This window comes from Varanus komodoensis, unplaced genomic scaffold (assembly GCF_004798865.1).
Source record: "Varanus komodoensis strain SLA01 unplaced genomic scaffold, ASM479886v1 scaffold21, whole genome shotgun sequence".
NCBI classification, from domain to species: domain Eukaryota; kingdom Metazoa; phylum Chordata; class Lepidosauria; order Squamata; family Varanidae; genus Varanus; species Varanus komodoensis.
Window position 1 is genome coordinate 7,090,923 of NW_025335589.1, and position 25,122 is coordinate 7,116,044.

The 25,122-nt window shown below is 37.8% G+C and overlaps 1 protein-coding gene across 3 annotated transcripts in view; it reads left to right on the forward strand.

Moving 5' to 3' along the window:
- ARHGAP10 (Rho GTPase activating protein 10) overlaps window positions 1-25,122 on the forward strand; it is a 145,454-nt gene that overhangs the window by 34,586 nt on the left and 85,746 nt on the right. For all 3 annotated transcript variants that reach the window (XM_044430789.1, XM_044430790.1, XM_044430791.1), the window contains exons 2-5: window positions 8,957-9,052; window positions 9,150-9,211; window positions 19,440-19,511; window positions 24,368-24,469. In XM_044430789.1, the coding sequence (XP_044286724.1) occupies window positions 8,957-9,052; window positions 9,150-9,211; window positions 19,440-19,511; window positions 24,368-24,469 (332 nt within the window). The remainder of the gene's footprint in view (window positions 1-8,956; window positions 9,053-9,149; window positions 9,212-19,439; window positions 19,512-24,367; window positions 24,470-25,122) is intronic.

The following is a 25,122-nucleotide window of genomic DNA, read 5'->3' on the forward strand; positions in this document are numbered from 1 at the left end:
TGCCCAATCCACACTCAGGAAAATCTGCACCAGAGAAAGAAGTTACCCCCATTCCATAAGTATTCCATAAGCAGCAGGGACAAGAAACAGCTGGGTGGTGATGCTCAGTGGGGTCTGTGTGCCTCAGCGGATTCTCCCTGGGCTGCACCTCTCACTTGCCATAGGGGAAGCTTCTCAAGCATATGAGTGAGTGGGTAAAAATCAGCTGGGCAGAAAGGAGCAGCAGCATTCAATTGATTCTTCCTTTGCCCCTGCTATGTGCACCATAGAGAAGCTCCTTGAACACAGGAGTGGGTGGAAGGGTTGAGAATAAGATTTTTTGTTTGTATAGGTATTCTCATAAAGCTTTTTTTTTTAAATTGATGTTGAAGTACGTGCTGACAGCTAATATCAAATCTCCTAAATTAATCGAACATTTGAGTTTGCAAGGCTTGACATTAGGAAATAAGTTGCATTCTGATTCATAAGCGATATAAACATTAGCACAATCCCTGTAGAATTGGGGTCTGCATTTATTTGGATCATAAGTATAGCTCATGAGCTATTATGCTGTGTAATATATTGCTTAAATTTAAAGTTTTTAAAGAGTTGATTTGGACCTTATTAAAGAACAGTTGTTTGTTCTGTTTCAGACAACTAAGCACTGCTTCTGGTCATAATTAGTCTTCAGGTTTCTAATGGGCATGAAATCAAGAATGACACCCATGTTCATGTGTTCCTTTCCCTTCACCACAGAGGAAGGTGCCGTATATTTGAGCCCAAAATGTATTCTTAAGTCTACTTTGAAAATCCAGAAAGAACAGTAGTGATGACACAGGCCCCAGCATAAAATTATCTGTTTACCAGCTGTAAATCTGGATTTTAGTCCCACACACCCTTCAGGTTTAAATAATAATCTAAGAAAATGGGCCTTCAGAAGATCCAAGAGATAGTTCATTATTTGAAGTGTGTTGTAACTGCAACTGCTTCAGAGGTTTCCTTCCGTGGGGGTAGGGGTTAGGGAGAGTGTCTTCCACTGTTTGTCTCTACCAGAACACTTAAAAATCCATTTCTTGATGCTTCTAAATGGTTTCTCTTTGCTGAGCCATCTATAAATAAATGGTTTAATACATAGGACATTTGGGTTTTGATAAATTAACATATTGAGTGTTTGCATGTATGTGGTAGAAGAAAATGAGAAATAGTTGAAGAATCATGGGCTCCATTTCTTTCAGATTTGGGTGTCTGTTTCAGTACAGAGTGTTGTACCAAATACCTGGGAGATCTGGGTTGTAGTCACCTTTTAGCCATGAAATTTACTCGATGACTTTGGGGTAGTTATAGACCCTCAGCCTAATTTACCTCACGAGGTAGCTATTGTAACTTGCTGCTTAGGTAATTGGTAGAAATGTTAGATGTACCAAAAATTTATAATTTATGGTATAGTGATTGAAATAAATTATTGGCTCAACATTGATATTTAAAATAATTTGGCTGATATATAGACTTTTGTAACTTTTGCTGAGAGCTTTTTACACCCATGATGAATCAAAGTGTCATTTTTATAAATCCAGTAAGTACAGTCTGTTTTCGTCATTTAATCCTACTATTTATTTATTTATTTATTTAAAACATTTCTATGCCGCTCCCATCGCAACAAAGCCTCGGGGCAGCTCACAAAGAATACATAAAAACATACATAAATAATAATAATATAACAATTAGAAAAAGCATTAAAAAAACCCCTGGTGCATTCTTGGCTGAAAGTTTTAAAATCCTAATTAATTCAATAATTTAACAATTAAAATAAGTTTTAAATAAAAAGGTCTTAGCCTGGCACTGAAAAACAAATAATGACGGCGCCAGGCAAACCTTTCTGGTGAGCGCATTCCATAGATGGGGCGCCACTGCAGAGAAAGCCCCCCTCTGGGTACTCACCCTCCTAATATCATTCACAGAGGGTTCCCCGAGAAGTGCATCTGTTGCTGATCTCAAGGGGTGGGAGGGCGTATATGGGCTCGAGCGTTCCTTTAGATATCCAGGTCCCAAGCTGTTTAGGGCTGTATAGGTCATAACCAACACCTTGAATTGGGCCTGGACTTCATTCGGGAGCCAGTGGAGCTGATGGAGAACTGGGGTTATATGAGAACAACGCCCAGTCCCCGTCAGCAACCTGGTAGCTCTAGTCTGCACCAATTGAAGTATCTGGACCGTCTTCAAGGGTAGCTCCACAGAGAGCGCGTTACGGAAATCTAATCGGGAAGTTACCAGTAACTTTAATTATTAAAGTTCAGCAATCCTTTCTGTGTTTCATGGTCATTTTGACTCAAGCTATTTGGGATCTTGCCATTCTATCAGACTATATCTCATGATATATGATGCAAAGGAAAAACATATGGAATACTGTGATGCCACAAGAGATAAGAGATATTTGTAGAACCCTGCACCAGAGGAAATTCTGGCTATCTGAATAGAGAGAGCGAGAGCTAAGGCTCTAGAAAGAAATCCGTTTGGCTTAGTTTGTCTTGGTGTTTAAACATCACTAACCAGAGCAGTCTTTGGGTAATGATAATAATTATCTTTTCCAGGATCAAGAGATTTGACCTAGATTCTAGAATTTCTTCAAGAGATGCAGGTGGCGCAGTGGCTTAAACTGCTGTGCTGCTGGGCTGGTTGATTGAAAGGTTGCCGGTTCAAATCTGTACAATGGGGTGAGTTTCCGTTGCTCCGTCCCAGCTCCTGCCAACCTTGCAGTTTGAAAGCATCCAAATGCAAGTAGATGAAAAGGTACCACTTCGCTGGGAAAGTAACAGCATTCCGTGCACTTTGGTGTTTGGTCATGCTGGCCACATGACCACGGAGACTGGGGACAAACGCTGGCTCCCTCGGCTAGGAAACGGAGATGAGCACCGCCCCTTAGAGTCAGACATGACTGGACTTAATGTCAAGGGGAAAGCTGTACCTGTATCCTGTCTTAGACCCTTGTAAGATGTTTATAAATGCTTTTTTCAAGGGTGTCCTGTCTTACAGCAAGAATCAGCAGGGTGGCAGTGCTGGTTGGAGGCTCAGTGTGTCAGGCACTTGGAAACACCTCCCCTCATTGCTGCCACCTAGCTGTTTCTCACCTCTTCTACTCATGTGTTGTAGGGGCTTCCTTCTGGTGAGTGAGAAAGGTGGCTTGGGGAATTCACTGTGGTGTACCTTTCCCAAAACATATCACCACCCAGCTGCTTCTTGCCCCTCTCACTCATGCATAAGAGGGGACTTCCTTTTGGTGAGCAAGAGGGCAGTGAAGGGGGGAATCCAATGAGCCACGTGTTCTTAACTCAGGTGCCACTTCCCATCAGCTTCTGCCTCCTCTTGCTTGTTTATTTAAAACTTTTCTATACTGTCATTTATTCCAGGAATCTCATGACAGTTTGCAAAACTGATGCAAGAAAGCAGTTACAACAATTAACACTCCACAGTGCCAGTACCTGATAAAAAAAATAAAATTATTGTTGATCGATTAAGAAACTGGGAAAATAAGGGTTTTGGCCTGGTGCCACAACAAATAAAGAATTGGTACCAGGCACATTTCTCTAGAGAGCATGTTCCAAAATTCATGCACAACAGCAGAAAAGGCCCTTCTCTTCATAACAACCCTCCTCACCTTGTTCACAGAGGGCTCTCGGAGAAGGACTAACTCAGAGGATGTTAAGGTACAGGTAGACTCATATGGAAGGAGACATTCCTTTAGATAACCAGGCCCTAAACCATTTAGAGCAGGGGTCTCAAACTCAACTTACCTGGGGGCCGCTGGAAGTAGAGTCTGGGTGAGGCTGGGCCGCATCAAGTATTCCACCACCGTGGTGATGGTGGATGGCTCATCCGGAGGCCGGCCCGGGCGCCGCCAGCGCTTTGAAGGCCGCAGGGCCCCTCCCCCGTGCCCCGCCCATCCTGGCAATTGGCCTGTGGGCTGCGAATTTGAGACCCCTGATTTAGAGCAATAGGGGTGGCACATGGCAAATCTGCTGTGGTGCAAAGTCCCTGACAGAACTCTATTCTCAAGTGCATTTCTGCTGCTCCTGATCACATGGAAGCTTCAACAGGGGAATCAGCTGAGCAGTGCTGTACTTTTCCTAGCACTGATCAGCTGATTGTTTGTACCTGCCTCAAGGATCTTTAGGGTAGGGTGTGAAAGAAGCAAGGGAGCTTTTTACAGTTGCACAGATTGGCAGCTGTCAGTGGTGCTGTCTAGTTCACTGCATGGCAAAATTGACAATGGGCTGCTCTTGCCAAGTGGCTCTATGGTTCTGCCCTTGTTACTACAACTAGTTGTGTTTTCTAATTTGAACTTTACAACAAACAGTTGTGGTACTGAACAGACCATTGATGTTGTTCATAATTTTGCAAAACCAAACGTACCATGCTGAAATGCCATAACATGATTGGATGACATGACAGACCAACTTGCATTAAAAAAAATCCCTATTCCTTATCCTGTCATGTGAACCTGCTCACTGTCTCCATCAATTATTTTGTGGTTCGTATATGTCTCAGGGTCCTTTACATAGGGTTTTTAAGGAAATAGAAACATTATTGTATGGTCTACTGTCACTATGAGGAGGTTGACATTCAGTAATATGTACTTGTTTTCACAACTCTCACTGGGCTTTATAAATTCTAATGGAACAAACAGTAGGTTCATCTTGTCATGAAGTGTAATTCATAAACTAGTATAATTATGTCTTTATCTTCTGCCTGTGTCATTAAAATAATAGGTTTTATACTGTTGTTGTGAGTGGAAGCTTAAGTCCTGTTTTTCCTTAATAAGATGTTCAGTTATAAAGTAACCCAGTTACCTTCAGGTTGATTAAATTTTATATTTTATATGTTTTATTTATTATATATTGTTAATTTTAATTTTATATTGTTATTTTTGTATTTTATTGTACTTTATTGTGTTGTAAGCCGCCCCGAGGCTTCGGCAAGGGGCGGCATAGAAATGTTCTAATAATAATAATAATAATAATAATAATAATAATAATAATAAATTGATACAGGTAGCAAATTCATTCGTGTAGCTAAAACAACGGGATCTAAACAAATTAGATCTTGTACATCCAACCTAAATTTTGTCTTCCATTTCCAATAAGGATATTTAAACGTGGACTTTGAAAATTACCTATTTATGCAGAAGTTTGGTCAACTGTTAGACAAACTGCAACAGGAAGAGGTATTTGTCTGGTTTCCTTCAGGAGATGGGATTGAGTTTAGCATGTTTGAGAAGAATGTTACCTACATTTTCTGAGATTTAATTGTAGTCAACACAAACTCTGTTTGATGCCAGTGCTGTCATAATGATTGATATGTGGATAAAATGTGGTTAGAATAAAGGGGAGGCATCTGCATTTGTTTAATTTTGAATTTTTTAACACCTTTATAGAATACAGCTTAATAAATACACTTTTAAAGAAAACAAGCCACCAATATCCAAGTTAAATCAACATTGTCACTTGGTATAGCTGAGGATATACCTTTCACCCCATGACACTTAATTTAATAAAATTTCCTTTCATTGTAGCCCTCAGTGATGTGTTAAATATATTGTTGAAACTAAGGGGCTGACAGTGAGGTGCTATCTCCTTCACTTTTGTTCTGATTCATGACTTCTTACTAAGCAGTAGTAGAGATTGTTAGGGCAAACTTGATCTTGTTAATCAACTTATTTCTCTTGCTAGCTTTTGATACCACATACATAGACTTGAATCATTTTGGATTTGGGAGCACTGTGTTTTGGTAGCTCTGCTCTGTCTGATTTTGATAGCAGGTGGAGAAAGTAGCTGAGGAGATCATTAAATCTGCAGCGTGGTGCTAGCAGTATGCTGATGATAGCCAGCTATTCCTCATTTTCATCTGTTTTCAGTGGTGAGTAAGGCATTCTGAGTCACTGTCTGACTTCCGTAACAGATTGGATTGAAAGTTAATGAATTGAAACTCCGCAGGGAAAACACAAAATTGTAGATAGGTAACTTGCAGGTCCTGAATACTGGTGCTTTCCTGTTTTAGGCAGAATTGCATGCCTCTTGCAGAAAAGACACACAGTTTGAGGATGTACGCTCAGTATAATTCATGGCACAAGTAGGCTTTGTGGTTAGGACCACATTTATCAGTTTTGGCTGATTCATCTGTTGTTTCTCTTTTTGACCAGGAGAACTCAGTTAATTATACACTAGTAACCTTAAGATTAGATTACTGCAAAATGTGGCTACTTTTGTTGGGCTATTTCATGGTTCATAAAATTAAACTTTCATATGAAAGTTGGTTCATAAATTCAGTTAGTACAAAATTTGGCTCTGTGTCTGTTGAATGGGTAGATTAGCACATACTATGCTAGTAAGAGGAATTACTATTAGTCCATTTCTAGACCCAGAAAGCTTGGGCTCAAATTTTTTTTTTTTTTATTAATTTCTATACCACCCATCAGCAAAGCTCTCTGGGCAGTTCACAACATGATATAATGACAACAAAATACAACACAACAGCATTTAAAACATTTAAACATTCATTAAAATAGCATTAAAATACATTAATTACAATGAAAAAAACCCAGACAAGGAAATAAAAAGGCACCTGGATAAACCCATCAGACCCCTAGATATCCAAGGAGATCTTTAAAGGCTTCCACAAAGAACTCGGTGCTGATAAGATGGCAGATTTGTTACCAGGAGGGCCATGGCAGGAAGGTTGTTCCAAACATGTAGGGCCACCACAGAAAAGGCCCTCCCCCCCAGTTGCCAGCCTCCCATTTTGGTCTGCAGCCTGAAGCACCCTTGAAAATCCTTCCTGAACAGGTTTCATTTGAATTTGACATTAAAAAAAAAAGATCATGGAAAAACAATAGCCACATTTTTGTCATATGCTGTTTGTCCAAGCATGGACGGGGCTTAAGTGCCTGGTCTCAACTACATGTCTCCACATTTCCTGCTTGAGCATTAAGAGCAATTGATGACAGCCTAGGAAAGATGTCTCTGCATTCTACAAATAAAGCAAGTAGCTACCAGGGGAAGGGTGATCGTGCATATAATATGTGCTCCATTTGTGGAATTACCTCCTAAGAGGGTTTCCTGGTCCTGTTTTACTGTTTATTGATAATGTTCTTTGCTATTTTTAAAGTGATATGAACAGGTATTGGATTTTATATTTTAACTTGTAAGCCAGTTTGGAAATTCTAGTGAATTTAAGGGTGAGATATTAAATCAAATCTTAAATTTAATGTTACATGGGAAGCTTTTTAACAACTCCAATGTTTTTAGGCTCTGAATATTCTATAGAAATATTTCTGTTGGTTACTTTAGATCATAGCAGTAGCTTATAGGACTCAGCATCTCTTACTATTGCTGCCTTCTTGCCTTGTTAAATGAACAGCAATGAGAAAAGATCTATATTATTTTTCTCTTTTTTGAAAGAAATTTGGGCTTGCTACTGAAAACTGTCATAGGCTCTCCCTCTTGCTTTTTCCCATTAAAAATACTGCAGTAAGGGAATTCTTCAAGTGTGTATGCAAGCTAAAATGTGTTTACAATGTTTGCATTGCAGAATCTGTATTTTGATGACTCTGGAATGTTTGGGTGGGGAATTCATGAGCCCAATTATGATAAACGTCAATTGTTTTAAGTGGGTGAGAAATCTGTATGGGTGTAATTGCTATGGCAGCATGGAATCTGAACATTTACTGAGGAATATAATGGCATGGCAGACTCTTTGGAATCTTGTATTTCACTGAAAATAATTTTATACTTTTTGTTGAAGTGCTTACATTCACAGCAAATTCAGTTCTTGTAGTTTTAAATCTTTTATAAAAAGTACATGGATGGATAAAGCCAGGACTTTTTAATGACTTCATAAGTAACTTCCCCCTCATAATTTTGTTCATAAGTAACTTCTCCTTGATAATTTTAGCAACCATATTTAAATAGGGAGGTGGTAACTCCTTATCTAACTTTAAGACAGTTTTAAACCTGCCTAACTCTAAAGTATCTTAATTTCAGCCATAGCCTCTGGACTAACCTTTCCCTTGGTATTACATCTTTTGCCATTTTCAGGTGAATATATCTCATCTCCATTATTCTAAGAGGACATTTTCTGTGTATACAATATTAAGGTTTTATGTTTTTATATTTAGGCATATCTTTGGGAACTGCATTGGAATATTGGGTCTCTTCAGTTGATTCCGCAGTTGCAAAGTACTTTGAAACAACATACTCATAAGGGAAAGATGAAACAAACAGAGCAAAGAATGCAAGATCTTTTATTTTGCAAAATGAGGGCAGACCACCTTGATTATGATGATCAGACTGTATATTCATAGGTACCATAGACATGTTATTTAATTTTGCGATGGTGAGCTGGCCCTGGAGTAGTGAGGACAGCTCCACTCCTACAGGTCACACACATATTAAGCATATGTACCTTCACCAAAAATATTAAAAATGTAATTTTGTGTAACCTCATTGGAAATAAGAATGCTTTAAAACTAAACAATCAAGAACTTCTTTATGCATGCATGCAGAGCAGCTGGTATTTGATCCTTGGTATAGTAAATGCATATATACATTTTGAGCCAGAAAAGTACCTCTGTGGGAAATGGTGCTCAGTTCAATAATACAGCCAAGCTCAGTTTAATATAATTGAGCCAGATAACTACAACAGTTTAGTTACTATTTAAAATGAATTTTAAAGTGAAGCTTTTTGTTGTAACATTCTTTTTGAATTATCAAAGAACATAACAAGAGTTGGTATTACAATTTGAACTTGGGCTCCATTTATGACAAGGTTTACAAACTTCAAAGCAGTGGTATTTTTAAGGGTATAATCCTGGGAGTTGTAAGCTATTTTTCTGTCTGCACTTCGGATTGTACCTTAAAATGATTTAATCCTAAACCTCAGTGCTCCTTATAAATTCTTACTGTTTTGTTTTTTAAATTCCTTTTAGATCTTTCAGCTGCTCAAAGAAAGTTTGCCTGCTCACTGAGGGACTTTAAGTTTGAGTTTATTGGTGATGCAGAAACGGATGATGAAAGAAGTATAGGTATGTCAGCGTATTGGCAATGAACATGCAACACAGAGTTTTAATCTTCCTTCCTTTTCTTGTAGTATTCAAGTGACGGTGTTTATTCCTGTTACAGATGCAGCTCTCCGTGAATTTTCTAACTTTCTGAAAAGTTTAGAAGAACAAAGAGAAATAATGGTAAGTTCTTAATAGTAAATTATTAAATGTACTCTTCTTTCTTAGTTGTTAATTATTTCACATTTTGCTTAATAGTAGTGCTATTGCAGTAGTGAGATAAGAACCTTATTTGGATTTTGTTTCTCTTTGCATTGGAAAGTTCTTGTTGAAAGATTTCAAAAGAATGGTTTGACTTTCCTGCAGAATCAATGAGTGTGCTCATATAAGCCATCAGTACTTGATCATAGTGCCTGGGTAGATGAAGGCTGGGAAAGGCAGTCTGTCAGGTAGCCTGGTTCCAAGCTATGACAGGCTTTATAGGTTAAAACCAGCACCTTGAATGGGCTCAGAAACATAAGCAAGCAGGCCAGAATTAGTGTTATATGATCGGACTGACTGATCCATATTATTACTCTGGCTATTGCATTTTTGACAGCCATAGTGGCATTAATATGTCATGCCTACCCATTCACTCACAAAATGCAGGTTATGTCCAAAGGAACTGCTCTGCATGTAAAATTTGTCATCTTCTTTGCGGTCTCTGTCCATCATACATAAGGGCTCTGTGGCTGCACCCATTAGGTGTCATGAATAATTCAAAAGTCTGTCTTCATGTGTTTGTGTTCTGCCCTTTACTGTACTGAGGTTGGTATTACTGATCTTTCTTCAGTCCCAAGGCCACCAAGTCTGATGTGGGACTGAGGGAAATGGTGGGAGTGCCTTACTTTTATATGGATGCTTGGGTCGGGGAGAGGTTCCTGCCAAAATGCTCTTAGTGAATGGGCAACAGGCTCCAAGGAGGCACAGAGCCCAAATGTGTGAATGCATAGATGATGATCATTCAATGAACAACAGCTACAGGTAAGTAACGTCTGCCTTTCTGCTGATAGAAGGCATGATGTAAAATAAGAATTATTAAAGAAGGGTTCCCATGGAGACATGTAATGGAAAGTTCTGATAGGAAATCATACAGAAGTAACAGTGCGGGAAGCACTAAAGATAGCAAACTACGGAAATACAATCTGCACAGAATTCTGACCTTCTATAGCCTGAACTAAGTAATGGTCAGTTGGCACAAAATCAAAGATTTGGGCTGCCTGGATGAACAAAGTCTTCTGCAGTCCTGCACAATTTGGAATATTCAGAAGCAGATTATTTCCTGTGTGGCTTTAATGTTTGTTGATTCATTTCTTTATCGGCATATTCATGTCTAGGCAGATTCCAGAATGGTGAGCCATTAAAAAGCTAAAACAGATAAAATAATAAAAACAGTAAATAAATGTGGCTGGTCAGTAAGAAAGCTGCCTGGACCAGTTACTCCTTAAGCAGTCACCATAAACAGCACACTGTCATGCCTGCCTGACCTCCATAGATAGGAGATTCCATAGAACTGGAACTATTACACTAAAGTATCTTTTCCTGCTGAATTCTAGTTGAGTCACTGGTCTGTGTAGAATGCTCAGAATATTTTCCAGTGACCTTAGCAACTGAGCAAGTTGGTAAAGGAAAAGGCACACTCTCAAATTTCCTGTTTCCAAGTTGTTGATTACCCCCCTGACTACCATTAGTTTTTGTCGTTCATGCATATGGTGGGGTATGGGGGATTTGATCACATTTATTTATTTATTTGCTGCTCCATTATCCAGTCAGGGTTTCTGAGTGTCTTACAACATGTGCAACACAATACAGCAATTCAAAATCTACAGTTAGCAATAAAACCAATAAAATAATAAAAATAGAATCAATGAATTAAAATAAGGTGAGAATGAGATAAGATGAGATGAGAGAGAGCAAAACATATTAAACATCCTTATAAAATATAGTGAAACATATATGATAATTAATATAATAAGCCTGATATTAAAAACATGAGATGGTAGCAAGAATTAATGATTAAATTAGCAATATATAAGAAAGGGGGAGCTACAAAGGTATATAGGGACAAAAATAATCTGCCCTATACTTAAAAAAATAGAATGTGGCAAAGACCTGAAACACATTATCACAAGGTAGTTAATTAGCTGGATTAGCTGTGCATGTTAGCTGGATTTACAGTTATCCTCACTAGTGTTGCTTGTTGTGGCATTCTAACTCAGTGAGGGTGATTGGATGAGCTAACTCTGCATGATTAACTATCCAGAGTCCATGGCCTGTTTTCGAATTGTAGACTGGTACACAGCTTTCATTTGTAGGGTGGCTAACAAGCCACCATGATTTTTAACCATTTTGTAATAGTGTGAAGTAGTCCATAGGGATAGAACAGAACAAGCTGAAATAGTTGAGGCAATATTCTATTGTTGGCAGGATACAGTCTCCTGTGCTCTTCATTGTATTAGAAGCAAACTTGTTTCTTCTTTTTTGTTAAGCATAACAGGTTGACTTCATTTTCATGGTAGTTCCCATGTTTATGAAAAACTTGAATATAGGGATATTATGGGAATATTGATGCAGATTATTTTTAATTCTTACCTGCAATGGAAAAATGATTTTCCATTCAGAAGCTGGAAGAATTAATATTGAAAATATAGTCCTTGATTACTTTTCCTGAAGTGATTTGGTGTTTCAGAATACTGTAATAAAATATTTTGAATACTTTTCTTTAACCTTACTGCTGGCAGACGGAAGAAAATGAAACACTATTTCATCTTGCCTGCTTTTTCAAATTGTTGTACATTGTAGAAGTGCCAACGTTCCACAGATGTTCTATTGAAACCCATGGAATATCAGGAGGCATTGCACCCGCAACATTGGGATCCATGCCAGTGCTGTTTAAAAAAACCCTGTTTCAATTCATTTACAAAATCTTTTTGGAGCAAAGTCTGCTACCTCTCATTCTGGCTACTTGTTAACAATCCTTAAAGGTGATGTGGGTTTTTGAGATTAGTTCCATTTTTCCTTTGAAATCCACTGAAATCATGGTAAATTTTGTGTTTTTCTATTGATTAAATACTCTTTCTGTATTTAGAGAAATTTTTCTAAGTATTACATTCTGTGCCAAAAATGATCTGTAAGCATCTGTTCATGTAGTATAAACTACCCTTAAAATTATTGCTGCCATAATGTTTTCAAAAATTTATGTATGCGTTGGCAGATAGGTCTTACAGTTTTGGACTACAGCTATAGTACAGTCAGACATAAAAGTATGCTAATGAAATATGTTATTAGGCTTCTTCAAGAGATAATGACTAGTTATTTGTGAAATGTATACTCTTTTCCATATAACATGACAAAGGCAGCTAACAAAAACAATTGATTTTGATTTATGTCTCAGCCTTCAGTAGAACTCCCGAGTCCTTTATTAAAACCATTACAAATAAATAAATACAACATATAGAATTCAAAAGCTTGGAAAAAATTAAAACAAAATCTTTGCTTAATGCAGAAGTGGCATTATAGGAAACCATTCAATAGCTAGGATGCCATCACCCAGGCCCTGGGCCTACCCACTGAACCCTAGTTGGCTGTGGGGCCTGAAGAAGGGCCTTGGCTGAAAATTTTAGCATCCATTCAGATAGCCTGGATTCATTTTATGAAAGATTTCAACTGAACATGGAAAGGAATGAGAGATAGTACAGCTGGCGAGGCATCAATACAATGTGATCATAACTCTCAGTACCAGTTCACAGCCCAATGGCAATTTATAGGCTGCTTCAATGACAGTCCCATGTATAACATGTTACAATATTCTAATTGGGAAATTAGCAGGATGTAACTAGTTTAAGCCAGTCATTGTCCATACAGGTACAGTTTTCTAACTGGTAGGAGGTATTCTATACCACAGAGACAACCTGCACCTCCAATAACAGATCTATCAATGAGCACCCCAGACTGTAAACTTATTTCAGAAGGACCACACACAACCCATTGAACATAATTAAACTGGCCAAATGAACCAACTGAATCACTGTGTTATCGAGATTCTACTTCAGTTTAGGGTTATGGTTTGGGTCTTATGCATTGCATTTTCACATCAAGGTACTGTTTTAGGAGTACCACTGTCCCTACTGGATTATATGAAAATCCAATTGGTTAGACATATTGATGACAACCTTACCTTCAATCACTAGATCATCTCAGCAGTTACATGTAGATTATTTTTAAATAAGGGGAAATAATAATTGAAATAAATAACCAATCAATATAACAACTATAATAATGCTTATATTTATTGCTTGTTCTACATTATTAATACAATAAAAACAATGTAACACTCAAGTAAAGGAAGATTAAAAAGCCCATCACTAGTTAAAAAGGGACCAAGAGCAAAATACGGAGCAGCAGAGTTAAACAAATTTTAAAAGGCTAAACCTCTGTTTAGGTTTCTTTCTTTTTTAATCTGCATTTTATTTCTTAAATTTTTGCCATAATGTCATAGGCACCCACAGTAGGATAATTCACAAAGATGTATTCTCATCTTCTATTTCATTACTCTGTCTACTGCATCCACTTTTGCCACAGCTTGATCCCATGGCATTGACTGTTGTATTTTGGACAGCTTAATGTATAAATAAAAATGGACCCAAGATTCTAAAAACCTGCTTCTACTGTTATGTCTCACTACAATGATATTCACAAATTCAAAAACAGATGATTTGGGAACAATATGTCTGTAGTTCCCGTATCCTGTTTGCTACTTAGTTCAGTGAATAGGTACATGTTTATCAGTACCTAAAAGCATAGTCCTATCAGGTTGCCATCCAGTAGGCAGCAGTCTTAAGGCTTTCCAAGGGTCTTATGCCACCCAGACTGCTGCTCACAGGACAGGATCAGGAATGGAGACAAATTTACCTCTGTTATTTTAAAGTGCTAGAGGGACTGGAACTGGGGCTGGAGAGACCACAGGATATAGTACTCCCTTCTATACCCACTGACACATCCAAGTCCAAGGTCATGACACCAGCCTTGAAGAGCCACTGCAGTTTAATTCAAGTGGGGATTTTTAGGCTCTGTCTACAACCCTGGAAGTGAAAAATCCCATCTTCTTATGGTTCCAATGGCAAATTACTTTTTCTTTTAACACTTCTTCTAGAGAGGGAGGGAGATCTGGACTTACTTTAGAAATTTCTACAAAATATTAATTGATACCAAATAAAATATAAATAGCACTCTTCCTGAAACTTGGTTAAATCCCCAGAAAACACATATCATGAAGCATGTTTTTTGTCAGTGGAATCCAGCAAGTCAAGTTCATCCGATTAAGCGATGTGAACATATTCCTTGATTTTCTTAAAGTAAGACAGCATCAGAATTGTGGCAAGCTGGTAAACCCTTTTTCTTTCTAACTTTTATGTATATCTAAAAGAATAATTAAGAATATTGCTTCTCATTTGGTAATTAGAGAATGCATCATAATTTAACATTCTGTTTTAGATTACAAGGGAATATAATGGAACAGAGTGCTTCAACACAAAAAAAAACTGCAACAAGTGCTGTTTACAGCACATGTCTTAATAATCCTTTAGGAATCAATCTTCTGTATGTTTACTGTTGTTACGTGCTGTCAAGTTGGCTCCAACTTAAGGTAATTTAAGAATGAAAGCATTCCAAAATGGCCCATTCATGACAGCCCTGCTTAACTCTTGTAAATGTATGGCTGTGCCTTCCTTTGTGGAGTCCATCTATCTCATATTTGGTCTTCCTATTCTTCTGCCTTGAACTTTCCCTAGCATGATTGTTTTCTCTAATGAATCTTACCTTTTCATGATTGTATCCAAGTATGACAGCCTCAATTTTGTTTGCTTCTAGGGAAAGATTTGATTTGATTTGATCCAGGACCGACTTGTTTATCTTTCTGTCAGTTCAGGGTATTTGCAAAGCTCCTGCACCATGTTTTGAATACACCTATTTTCTTCCTAGCAGCTTTCTTCACTGTCCAGCTTTCACACCTATGCATAGTGACTAGCAATACAATAAAGTGAATGATCTTGACCCAGTTTCCAGTAAAATTTCCTTATATTTGGATGATCTTTCTAGTTCCTTCATTGTTGTCTTTCAGGGTCTCAGTTTTCTTCGAATTTCTTGGCTGCAGCTTCCCTTTACATTGATGACTGAGCCAAGGTATACAAAATCTTTCACAAATACAATTTTTTCATCGTTTACAATAAAGTACTGTAATTCTTCTGTGGTCATGGTTTTTATTTTCTTAAAATTTATTTCCTTAAAATTTCTTAAAGTTCAGTCCTGTATTTGCCCTTTCTTTTTCCATTTTCATCAGGAGTTCTTTCAATTCATTGCTGCTTTCTGCCAGTAATATGGTATCATCTGCATAGATTAAATTATTGATGCTTTTTTCACTCCTTTTTCCTTTGATCCTTATCCAGGTGTCCTTTTGATACGTTCTGCATACAGATTGAACAGAAAAAATATATCCTTGTGTGATGCTTTTGCCTATAAGAAATCATTCTGTTTTTCCATATACTGTCCTAAAACTAGTTTCTTGTTCACAATACAAATTACGCATCAGGACAATCAAGTGTTGATACACACCCATTTCTTATACAACTATCCATAACTTTCCATGATCCACACATGGGAGTCACTCTTTGAATTGTTCCCCTGATTTGTTTCTTACTCCTACGCCAAGTTATCCTGTAGCAGGTGATTTTGCTTTGTTTCCTACTTTTGCATTCCAGTCACCTAAGATGTCCAACATGTCTTGTTTTGTAAGGTTATTAATTTCCTCTTAACATATACATAAAAGTTTTCAGTGTTTTCTAGTTCTGAATTGTTTTTGGAGCTTATACTTGAATGATAGCTAAGTTTGTAAGTGTCCCACAAATTCTAATTTATATTATTTAGTCAGACTTTGCATTAATAACCCATTACTATGTGAGCTAATTCTTGCCTCAGTATTAGAGTCACTCCATTTCTTCTGAGTTAGTCATTTCGAGAGTAAAACATTTTGGGTTTATCTGATATTTTTATATTTCCAATTTTTGATTTCTCAAAATGTTCCATTCCAGCCCATTTTAATTGTCTCACATCAAGTACTCCGATGTTTAACCAATCCTTTTCTTGTTTCCATTTGGCCTTGGTTCATACTTTTCATGTTCCACATTCCATTATGTGTTGTGCAGCATTGGTCTTACCTTTTGCCTCAGTGTATGCCTGCCACTAGATTTTGGCTTCACTCTAGTTGTGACGTTATTTGTACAGCTATTTGTACCTGCCCTATGGTCTTCCGCAGTAGCTCACTGAGTGCCTTCTAAGGGGGGGGGGTGAGGTGAGATGGGGAGGGAGAGGTTCTCATTTCCTGATAATATCTTTTGTTTCATCATAGAGTTTTCAATGAAAGAATATTCAGAAGTTTTACCATTGCCTTTTTCCCTTGAGTATTAACCAGAGTTAGTTTGAGTGTTACTGCCATTGTCTGAAAGGTCCTCTATCAATGAAAAAAAAAAATTAAAGTGCAATCCTTTTAAAAAGTATATCTTACAGATTTATAGTCACTTTGTGGGTGATATGTAAATCTAATAAATCTTGGTTTGCTTATAAAATTGTTACTAAATTGTATGTATTTAAACCCAAACCCAGTTAATTAATTTATAATTATTATCTGAATAAACTGTATCTGCAGACTTAATAAATGACATGTGACAGATTGTGGTACATCAAATTAGTATATAATTCATTTTGGGAACTTCCTCAAATGGTTGCTGAAGCATCCACATCATCGCAGAAGTTAGAAGAAGAGGCAGAGGAAGACTGTATACAATAAATGATCCTGTTTGTGAGGCATTAGAGTGGCATTTAGGGGAAACTGGTAGAAAGGAAAAACTATTGACAGTTTATTTAGCTAAATGATATCTGTTGGCAAGATCTATTACCCCTTTGGAATGGTAACCAAGTATGTTTGATATAAGAACTTTTATGCAATCTCAGTCTGGTATTTTACTCCCTTTTGTAAATCTCCTTTATAATATTTTAATCTTTGTTCATACTAAAAGGTTGCCTCTGGTGGTGGTGTTCCTATACCATAGAAGCAGGCTTTTGAGTTTCTTTTGTGTATAGGATTACTTTTTTTCCTTAAGAAATATAGGCAGAATAACCCACACATTGTTTTATCATGTAGCAGTAGTAGTCAGATAACATTCAGAATTCCCCTGCATGTGGGCTACATTCAGTAGTGCAACAGTATTTTTGTGAACTCTTCAGAGTACTTTGCCTGTTGGATGGTAGAAAAATATAACAAATACATTTAACCAGAAGCCCAGAAACATGTGATTATAAAATGAATAAAAAATGAATAGTCAAGAATGCACATTTTCTTGAAATACTATTATATGGTGTTGCCAGTCTCACTCTGGACTATCCCTAAATGTCTGTCAGTAAAATGTGCATTATATCAATAGCTTCAGTTATTGAGAAATAATCCTGATAATTTTACAGAGAAGATGAAGACACATTCCATTCCACCACCCTGAGACCATTGACTTCCACTTTTCCAGTTGGATTTGGTTGGGTTAGGTTGAGTTGGATTTAGGAGATTTCCAGAACTTGGTCATGCAACTCAGAGATTGCATCTTCTTTCAAGGTGCTGTAGTTTCCCTTACTCATATTCTGTGGGCCATTTCAGGACTGCGCAAGACCCTAGGGCTTAAAGGATCAGCTCTTGAGAACAGTTCTGTCTGGACAGTTATTACTATCCAGAACTCAAATAAGTAAAAGGATGTACTTTTGAAGTGGTAGTAGTAAATACAAGTGTGTTTTTACAGTAACAAAAGTAAAAATTAAATGGACTGTTCAGTTTCAATTTTAAAAAAAGTTGTATACATGTTTACAGCGGTACAGCTCTCTATGTTCCACAGTATTAAATATAGGACCATTTTGGTAGAAAGGCAGGTTACAAATAAAATAAATTAATAAATTCAGAACATCATTTTGTGCTAGAATAAATTATTTAAATCTTGCTTGCATATATTGCATATTTTCCCAGTTTATAATACTTTGCTAACCAAGTAAAAGGTCAGTTGTTCTATTGCCAATAAAATGAGTGCAAAATGTTCTTTTGGAGTGGAACACAGAGTAGTATGTGGGTCGTGGGAGAATGTTTTTTGGACAAGAGCTACACTGATAATCCTGATGCTTATTTTGTAATGAACCCAGAGCAGTAGATCTCTTACATACATGGACAAATGCTGGAAGTATTAATAATTTAAAACTAGCACTTCATGTCCTCCTTTTATTGCAGCCTGTGAAAATAAGTCAGGCTATGCTTCCTTATTCATTTCCCAGTTAATTATCCCTTGATCCTGTAAAAATAGTGAATGATGATGCCACATAATCATACAGTTGGACTGTGGATTAATTTCTATTTGAAAAGGCATTGCACATTTAAAAAACCTTACGTTTAGTTTTTATTTTTTAATATTTAATTTTAGATGCTAGTGAACATCCCACTGAAGAATTGGAAGTAAAGTGTCAATTGTCCCAGAGTATCAGCCATTTCTTGCTGTAGTTAATAGCTCATACAAGAGCTCTTGGCCCCTCCTGTCAGGGCTTTGGAAGCAAATGTAGAGCCTTTCCAGGCAGTTTGTTTGATAAATGCACACATTGTACAGGATATAAAGAGTCTTCTTCAAGTAGCAGTGACATATTTCAACAGAGTAAACGTCCTTCCTTTGAATTAGGTAATGACAATCACTCTGTAGTTACTTGAACATGATAAGAGTCCATCTACATAATTTTTTCTTTATTTTCAGTTTGGGTTTCAGTTTTTATTATATCTATCTCATGCTGTATTGGGGTGTTCAAGGATTTGCAGTTGAATACTTAGAATGTTTAGTTTTTGTTTTATGATTCCTACTGATTGAAGAAAGCAGCAGCTCCTTGCTGGAAAGCCAGCTAATTTTCAAGGTTTCCCTAGTTTAGCAACCATGCTGGGGGTTGAGCAAGGGAAACTGGGTTAGTCCTGAAAGAGAGCCTGACTGTGAGTATGAATCTGTTACATATAGGTGTGTGCAGTCTTGCATGCATCAACAACTGCGATTCCCTTCTTGGTGCCTGGTACAAAGTGTATTCTCTGGAAAGGCACTTCCATGACCAGAGTATTGTGAGTATGTATGATTGCTAAAACAATGTACACAAGTAATTGGAATTTTTCTAAAGGCAAAGTAGCTTTTGGTCTGAGAAAAAGTAATGATAATCTGTTTTTGATGTACTGTGACATGATTCTGCATGTTAATATATATATATAAGTACACAGTATAAGTTTGTAAGACTGATGCATGTTCTTTTTCTTCTTGGAAAGGCTCTTAGTGTTACTGAAACTCTAATCAAACCTCTGGAAAGGTTCAGAAAAGAACAACTTGGAGCTGTAAAGGTTTGTCATTAACTTTTACCTTTGTGGTTTCATTTGACTGGGTTCACATTACAACCCACTATGGGCAGCAAACCATGATAGATTTTCATGTTACCTGGACCTGGCATGATCTCTGCAGGGTGGCTTAACTTTCTTGAACAATCACCCTCAAAACCTATAGGTTGTTATAGGGTTGTGTCATTGAAATCTCAAAGAGTGATTTTATGATGGGTTGTTGTTGTTCCTGTTGCTGTTGTTGTTGTTATTATTACAGTACGTTTCTATGTCATCCATAGCCAATGGTTTCTGGGAAGTTCACAACATTTTAAGTCACTCATCCAGATTTTTCCCTGGCCCAGCCCTGCTTAACTTCCAAGATTAGGCAGGATCAGGCACTTCGGGCTATATGGGTTGCCAGGATGCATCTACAAAACTGCTTGACAAAAGCACTGAAAAAGCAGTCCCCCTAATGCCAATTCCCTTGCCAATCTTTGCCTCTTCATCGGTGCCCAAATGGGCATTTGGAAAGATCATCACCTGTTTGCCACTTAAAAAAAAATATTCTCAGTGCTTCAGAAATATGCAAATAAGTTTATCTTTTTAGTATTAATCTTTTCTCTCCCCTTTAGAGTGCAAATTAACTTTCTGATATATGTAGTCTTGTCTGATCAATATCTGTGTAAGTTGCAGTATTCAGATGGACTGCTAAAAGTGAGTACATGAGATAGAAAGAAATCGACAAGATAATAAAAGCTGCATATAGGCTAATTTTCACACTACCAGAGGATCAGGGAGAAAAAAGAAACAAAAAGGACCTAGTAGGGCAATTCAGCAACTCAGAAATTGGAGTGGGGGTGAACAGAGTAAGTGCTCTGAAAGGCAGGAGCACAGGACAATATCACCCCCTTGGCAGCGTAAAGCTTTTGCACTTAAGTGTTTAATGTATGCTTCTCAGTGCTATCCAACTGTTCAACACTTTCATATGTCTCCCAGCTACTTCAGAATTGAGATATTAGCTTATTCCATTTTACATCTTCTCTTCAGAACAGTTACTACCATTGTACAAATTTTACTTCTCAACCTTCACAATTGTGCAAACATTTCCTAGCAGTAAACAAACAAAAAACTTTAAAGGGTGGCTGAATAGGACAGAACAAATAGACATTCACTATGTGCCTTTTTAAGGGGTTTCTTTTAAACTGTAAGGGAATTTTGTGCGTGTCCATTGAAATGCAGTAACTATGGCAGTAACTGCTTCAAAAAGAAGGCACAAAAAGCATAGGAGAAATTAACAGTTCATTTTCTGCAGATTTTATAAAGTATTGAAAAGATGGAAGACACTGAGAAATGTTTAACACTTAAAAAGAAGAGGATTACATTGCCCAGTGAAAGATAATGCCCCTCATTTGGTGCACTTAACTTCATTCACACATACTCCTCAGTTTTCTGGGCTTCTGAATTACACTACTAGTTCTTTCTTTATGTTCTGAATACTTTGAACTCATGCACCAAATAGCTTGTATATAGTCCCATTTCATCAATTACCCTTTATGTTACCTGCTTCATTTCTGTACTCCCTGTGACAGCTGCATTATATAAGGGTATTGATCAGGCAAGACTAAGGCGTATTGGACAACCAAAAGTGCCCTTGTAAAGGAGGGGGAGAAAGAATAGAAAAACATTACAAACACGTTGCATAATCTCAAAGCATTGGAAAACAGATGGAGAACAAAATGGGGTAGTGATTGGAGAAGGTAAAAGAGATGAGTTCTGTTGCAGAGGTGCCTGGTATATCTGGTGGAAACAGCTGGATTACTGAGGAGGAAGAAAGGGCAAAACTAGCCATGCAAACCTTATCAACTGTCAAGTGCACTATGGGTTGCTCGGTGAACAACCAACACAATGTGCTTATTTGTTGTGAGCCGCCCCGAGGCTTCTGTGAATGGGGCAGCATAGAAGCTTCATTCATTCATTCATTCATTCATTCATAAATAAATAAATAAATAAGACATGCAAACCACCACAGGGCTTCATTCTGTCCCCCATGCTTTTCAACATCTACTTGAAACCATTAGGAGAGGTAATCAGGAGGTTTGGGCTGAATTGTCACCAGTATGCTGATGGCACTCAGCTCTACCTCTTGTTCTCATGAAACCCATGTGAGGAAGTGTCTGAGCTCGGTATTGAACTGGATGGGGGGCAATAACCTGAAGCTCACTCCAGACAAGATAGAGATACTGTTGGTGAGGAATCCATTTTCCAACTAGGGGATTTTCAGTCTGTCCTAGACTGGGTTGCACTTCCCCTAAAGGACAATACTTTTAGCCTTGGAGTGCTTCTGTATCCTGAGTTGTCACTTGTTGCTTAGGTACACTTGCTAGCCAGGAGTGGTTCTTACCAGCTTTGTTTGGTTTATCCCCTGCATCCCTACTTGTAGGAGCAGAGCCTTGCCACAGTTATCCATGCATGATAACCTCTCGTCTGAATTGCTGCAACATGCTCTACGCGGGGCTGCCTTTGAAACTGGTCCTGATGTTGCAACTTGTCTAAAATCAGGCAGCATGTCTGCTGATGAGAACTGGCACTTATGAGCATATTACACTGCTCTTGCGCAGACTGTGTTGGCTGCCAGTTGTCATCCAGGCCCAATTCAAAGTGTTTACAATAACAAGGCCCTAAATGGCTTGGGCCAGGTTATCTGAAGGAATGCCTGTGTCCATATGAGCCATCTTAATCACTGTGATCATCATCTGAGGCTCTTCTCTGTACTCCTCACAATGAAGTGAAAGTGGAGATGGAAAGAAAGAAGGCCTTTTCCATAATAGTATCCCAAGTGTGTTCAGTCCCACCAGAGATTAAGGTGTCATCCATTTATTCCTTTAGATGCCAACTAAAAATGTTCCTGTTTCACAATTATTTTGAAGGGTGAATTGGCCAGGTTTTAAAGGGTTTTTAATTGTTAACTGCTGCTGTCATACCACGATTTTACTGCCAGACATTCTATTTTATTTTCTTAGATTGTATTAATTAGTTTAATATATCATGTTTAAATTATCTGTCCCCTCTAATCTTATTTTATTTCACTTTATTTTGTTATTTATCTCTTCGGTTATTTTATTATATTAACTGATTTTATTGTTTTCATTGTGAATATTAATGTACTGTATTGTTTTATTTGATTTCATTTTCTGTGAGCTACCCAGATAACCTTATGGCTATTGGGTGACATACAAATCAAATCAATGAGTGAATGAATGAATGAAATCTGCATATGAAGCAGAGCACTTTTAAAATTGAGCAAATGGACAATTTTTACTTTTAAACCTTTTGCAGCTTTAATTCATTATGAAATATCTGCATATACTTGGTTAAAATCAGAAAGTACTAAGGAGGATTTCCAACCTTAACTTTTATCTCTATGACTTCCTGTTTCAGGCTGAAAATCACCTATATTACTAAAATATGAGCTCAGTTCAGCTTCCTTCAACCTAGTGTCCTTCACATGTTTTAGATCAACATTTCTGACCATTGCCCGTGTTGACTGGAACAAAGGAGAGTTGAACCCCTAAACATATGGGATGGGAACCAGGTTGAGGAAAGCTGATGTAGTTGATTAATCAGTTAAGATTTCAATCCTTAGATACAGTCAGGAGTAAGCTGTAGAGTGGGGCTTAATTCTGAATAAACATTCACAGTATTACAGTGTAAGAGTAATTTGGTTGATTTTAATAAAATTAATAAAGCAGTAGTTTGAGACACTCTCTTAAAATAAGCATTTCTTTTTCTCTTGCATAGCAAGAATGGCTCTGCTGTGATGCTATGAAACATGAACATCATTTAAAAATAGAAATGAGTTTTTTTTACCAAACTTTTTAAAATTCACTTGCACATGCATGTAGATGTATTTGATTAATCTCTTGAGTTTATTCAAGTATATGGCTTAAACTTATACAGGAAGTCTCTGTGTTACAAATGAGTTCAGTTCCTGAGAAAAGACATGTGTCTTTGACTTGTATGTAAGTCAGATCATGTATAGTTGGTCCTTCACATTCATGGAGCTTAGGGGCACAGGATCTCTGTGAAAGTGGAAAAACTGCACATACTTCTAGCACATATTTCTGCCAAAATTCTCCAGTGCCTCCTCTTTGTAGCAAAGAAATGCTGGAGAGATTTTTCCTCTCCAGATGGGTGGAGCAGGAAGGCATGTTTTGGAGGCCTCCCTCCAAATACAGATTGTTCATAACTTGGACGTTTGTAACTCAGAGACTACTTGTATGATTAAGTTTTCCTTAATGAATTGGCATTCTTAGAATGTAAAGTATGTGAACATCATATAGTTCATTAGTATGTACTTTTACCTTGTATCTTCAACATGTTGGAGTGAGATATCATAATTCTGATCTGCAAATACTGTAACCATTAAGATCACAAAAATAATCAAGAAAGTTTTGTGCATGTATGTGAGTGCACATACACACACACCTAGGTTTTGCTTTTAATACTGTATTAAAGTAATGACCAACACTTCAGAATTTTTACAGGGTTTCCATATGGAATGCAAAATGATCATGTATCCTATGCAAATACGAATGTCATGTGAGTAACATTCCATATTTAAGTATATTTATGCATGTAGAAATATGTATGCATATTTGTACATGTATATTTGTACACTTTTAGTATAAATGATATTGTAGGATTCTTTCTTGTGGAAAAGTTACAAAAACAATAATCATTTCCTCAAGAGAATAAAGTGGTTTGATAATATAGAAAGCTTCAGCTATTGGGTAGTGTAAAAATGTAATAAATAAATATAAAAGCAACTGTGTTGTAGTGTTTTGTTCTTATTTAAATGCTTGTCAATTTTTTAATCATAGGAAGAAAAGAAGAGGTTTGACAAAGAAACAGAAAAGAATTACAGTTTACTAGAGAAGCATTTAAATATGTCAGCTAAGAAGAAAGAAGCCCAACTATTGGAGGTATTGCATATATAATCTTGTCAGAGATACAGTGGTACCTTGGCTCACAAACACCTTGGTTCACAAACAGATTGGGTCACAAACAAACATTTCTGAAAAATTTTGACTTGGGTCACGAACACCGCTTTGGGTGGTGACCAAGATCTCAGCCATCTCCCCCCCCCCCAGTGGAGAGATGGCTGCAATCGCAGTTCTGTTCATGCAGGGAAGGTATGCGTAATCAGAGGCGCACAGCTGCAGGAAAGACGGGAGCAGCAAAGCAGAGCCACGGGGGAGATGGCTGAGATTCCGCCTGTCTTTCCTGCAGGAGCACGCCTCTGATCATGCACACCTTCCCTGCTTGAACGGAACTGCGATCATGGCCATCTCCCCCCCCCCCCCCGGGGGGGGGAGAGAGCCGAAGCGCAGTTTCTTCCGGGCGGGGGGGGGGGGGGGGTACGAGGGGGCCCTTCTGCCGCAAAAACGGGGCGAAACTTGGCCCTTCCCCCCCCCCCCCAACCAGCACAATTGCGGCCATCTCCCCACCCCCGAGTGGGGACATGGCTGCGATCATGCTGCAGGTGGAGGGGAGATGGCCGAGACTGTGCCCGTCTCTTCCTCCCCCAGTGTGCCGTTATCACACCTGTCTCTCTCCCCACCCCTCAGTGCGGCCG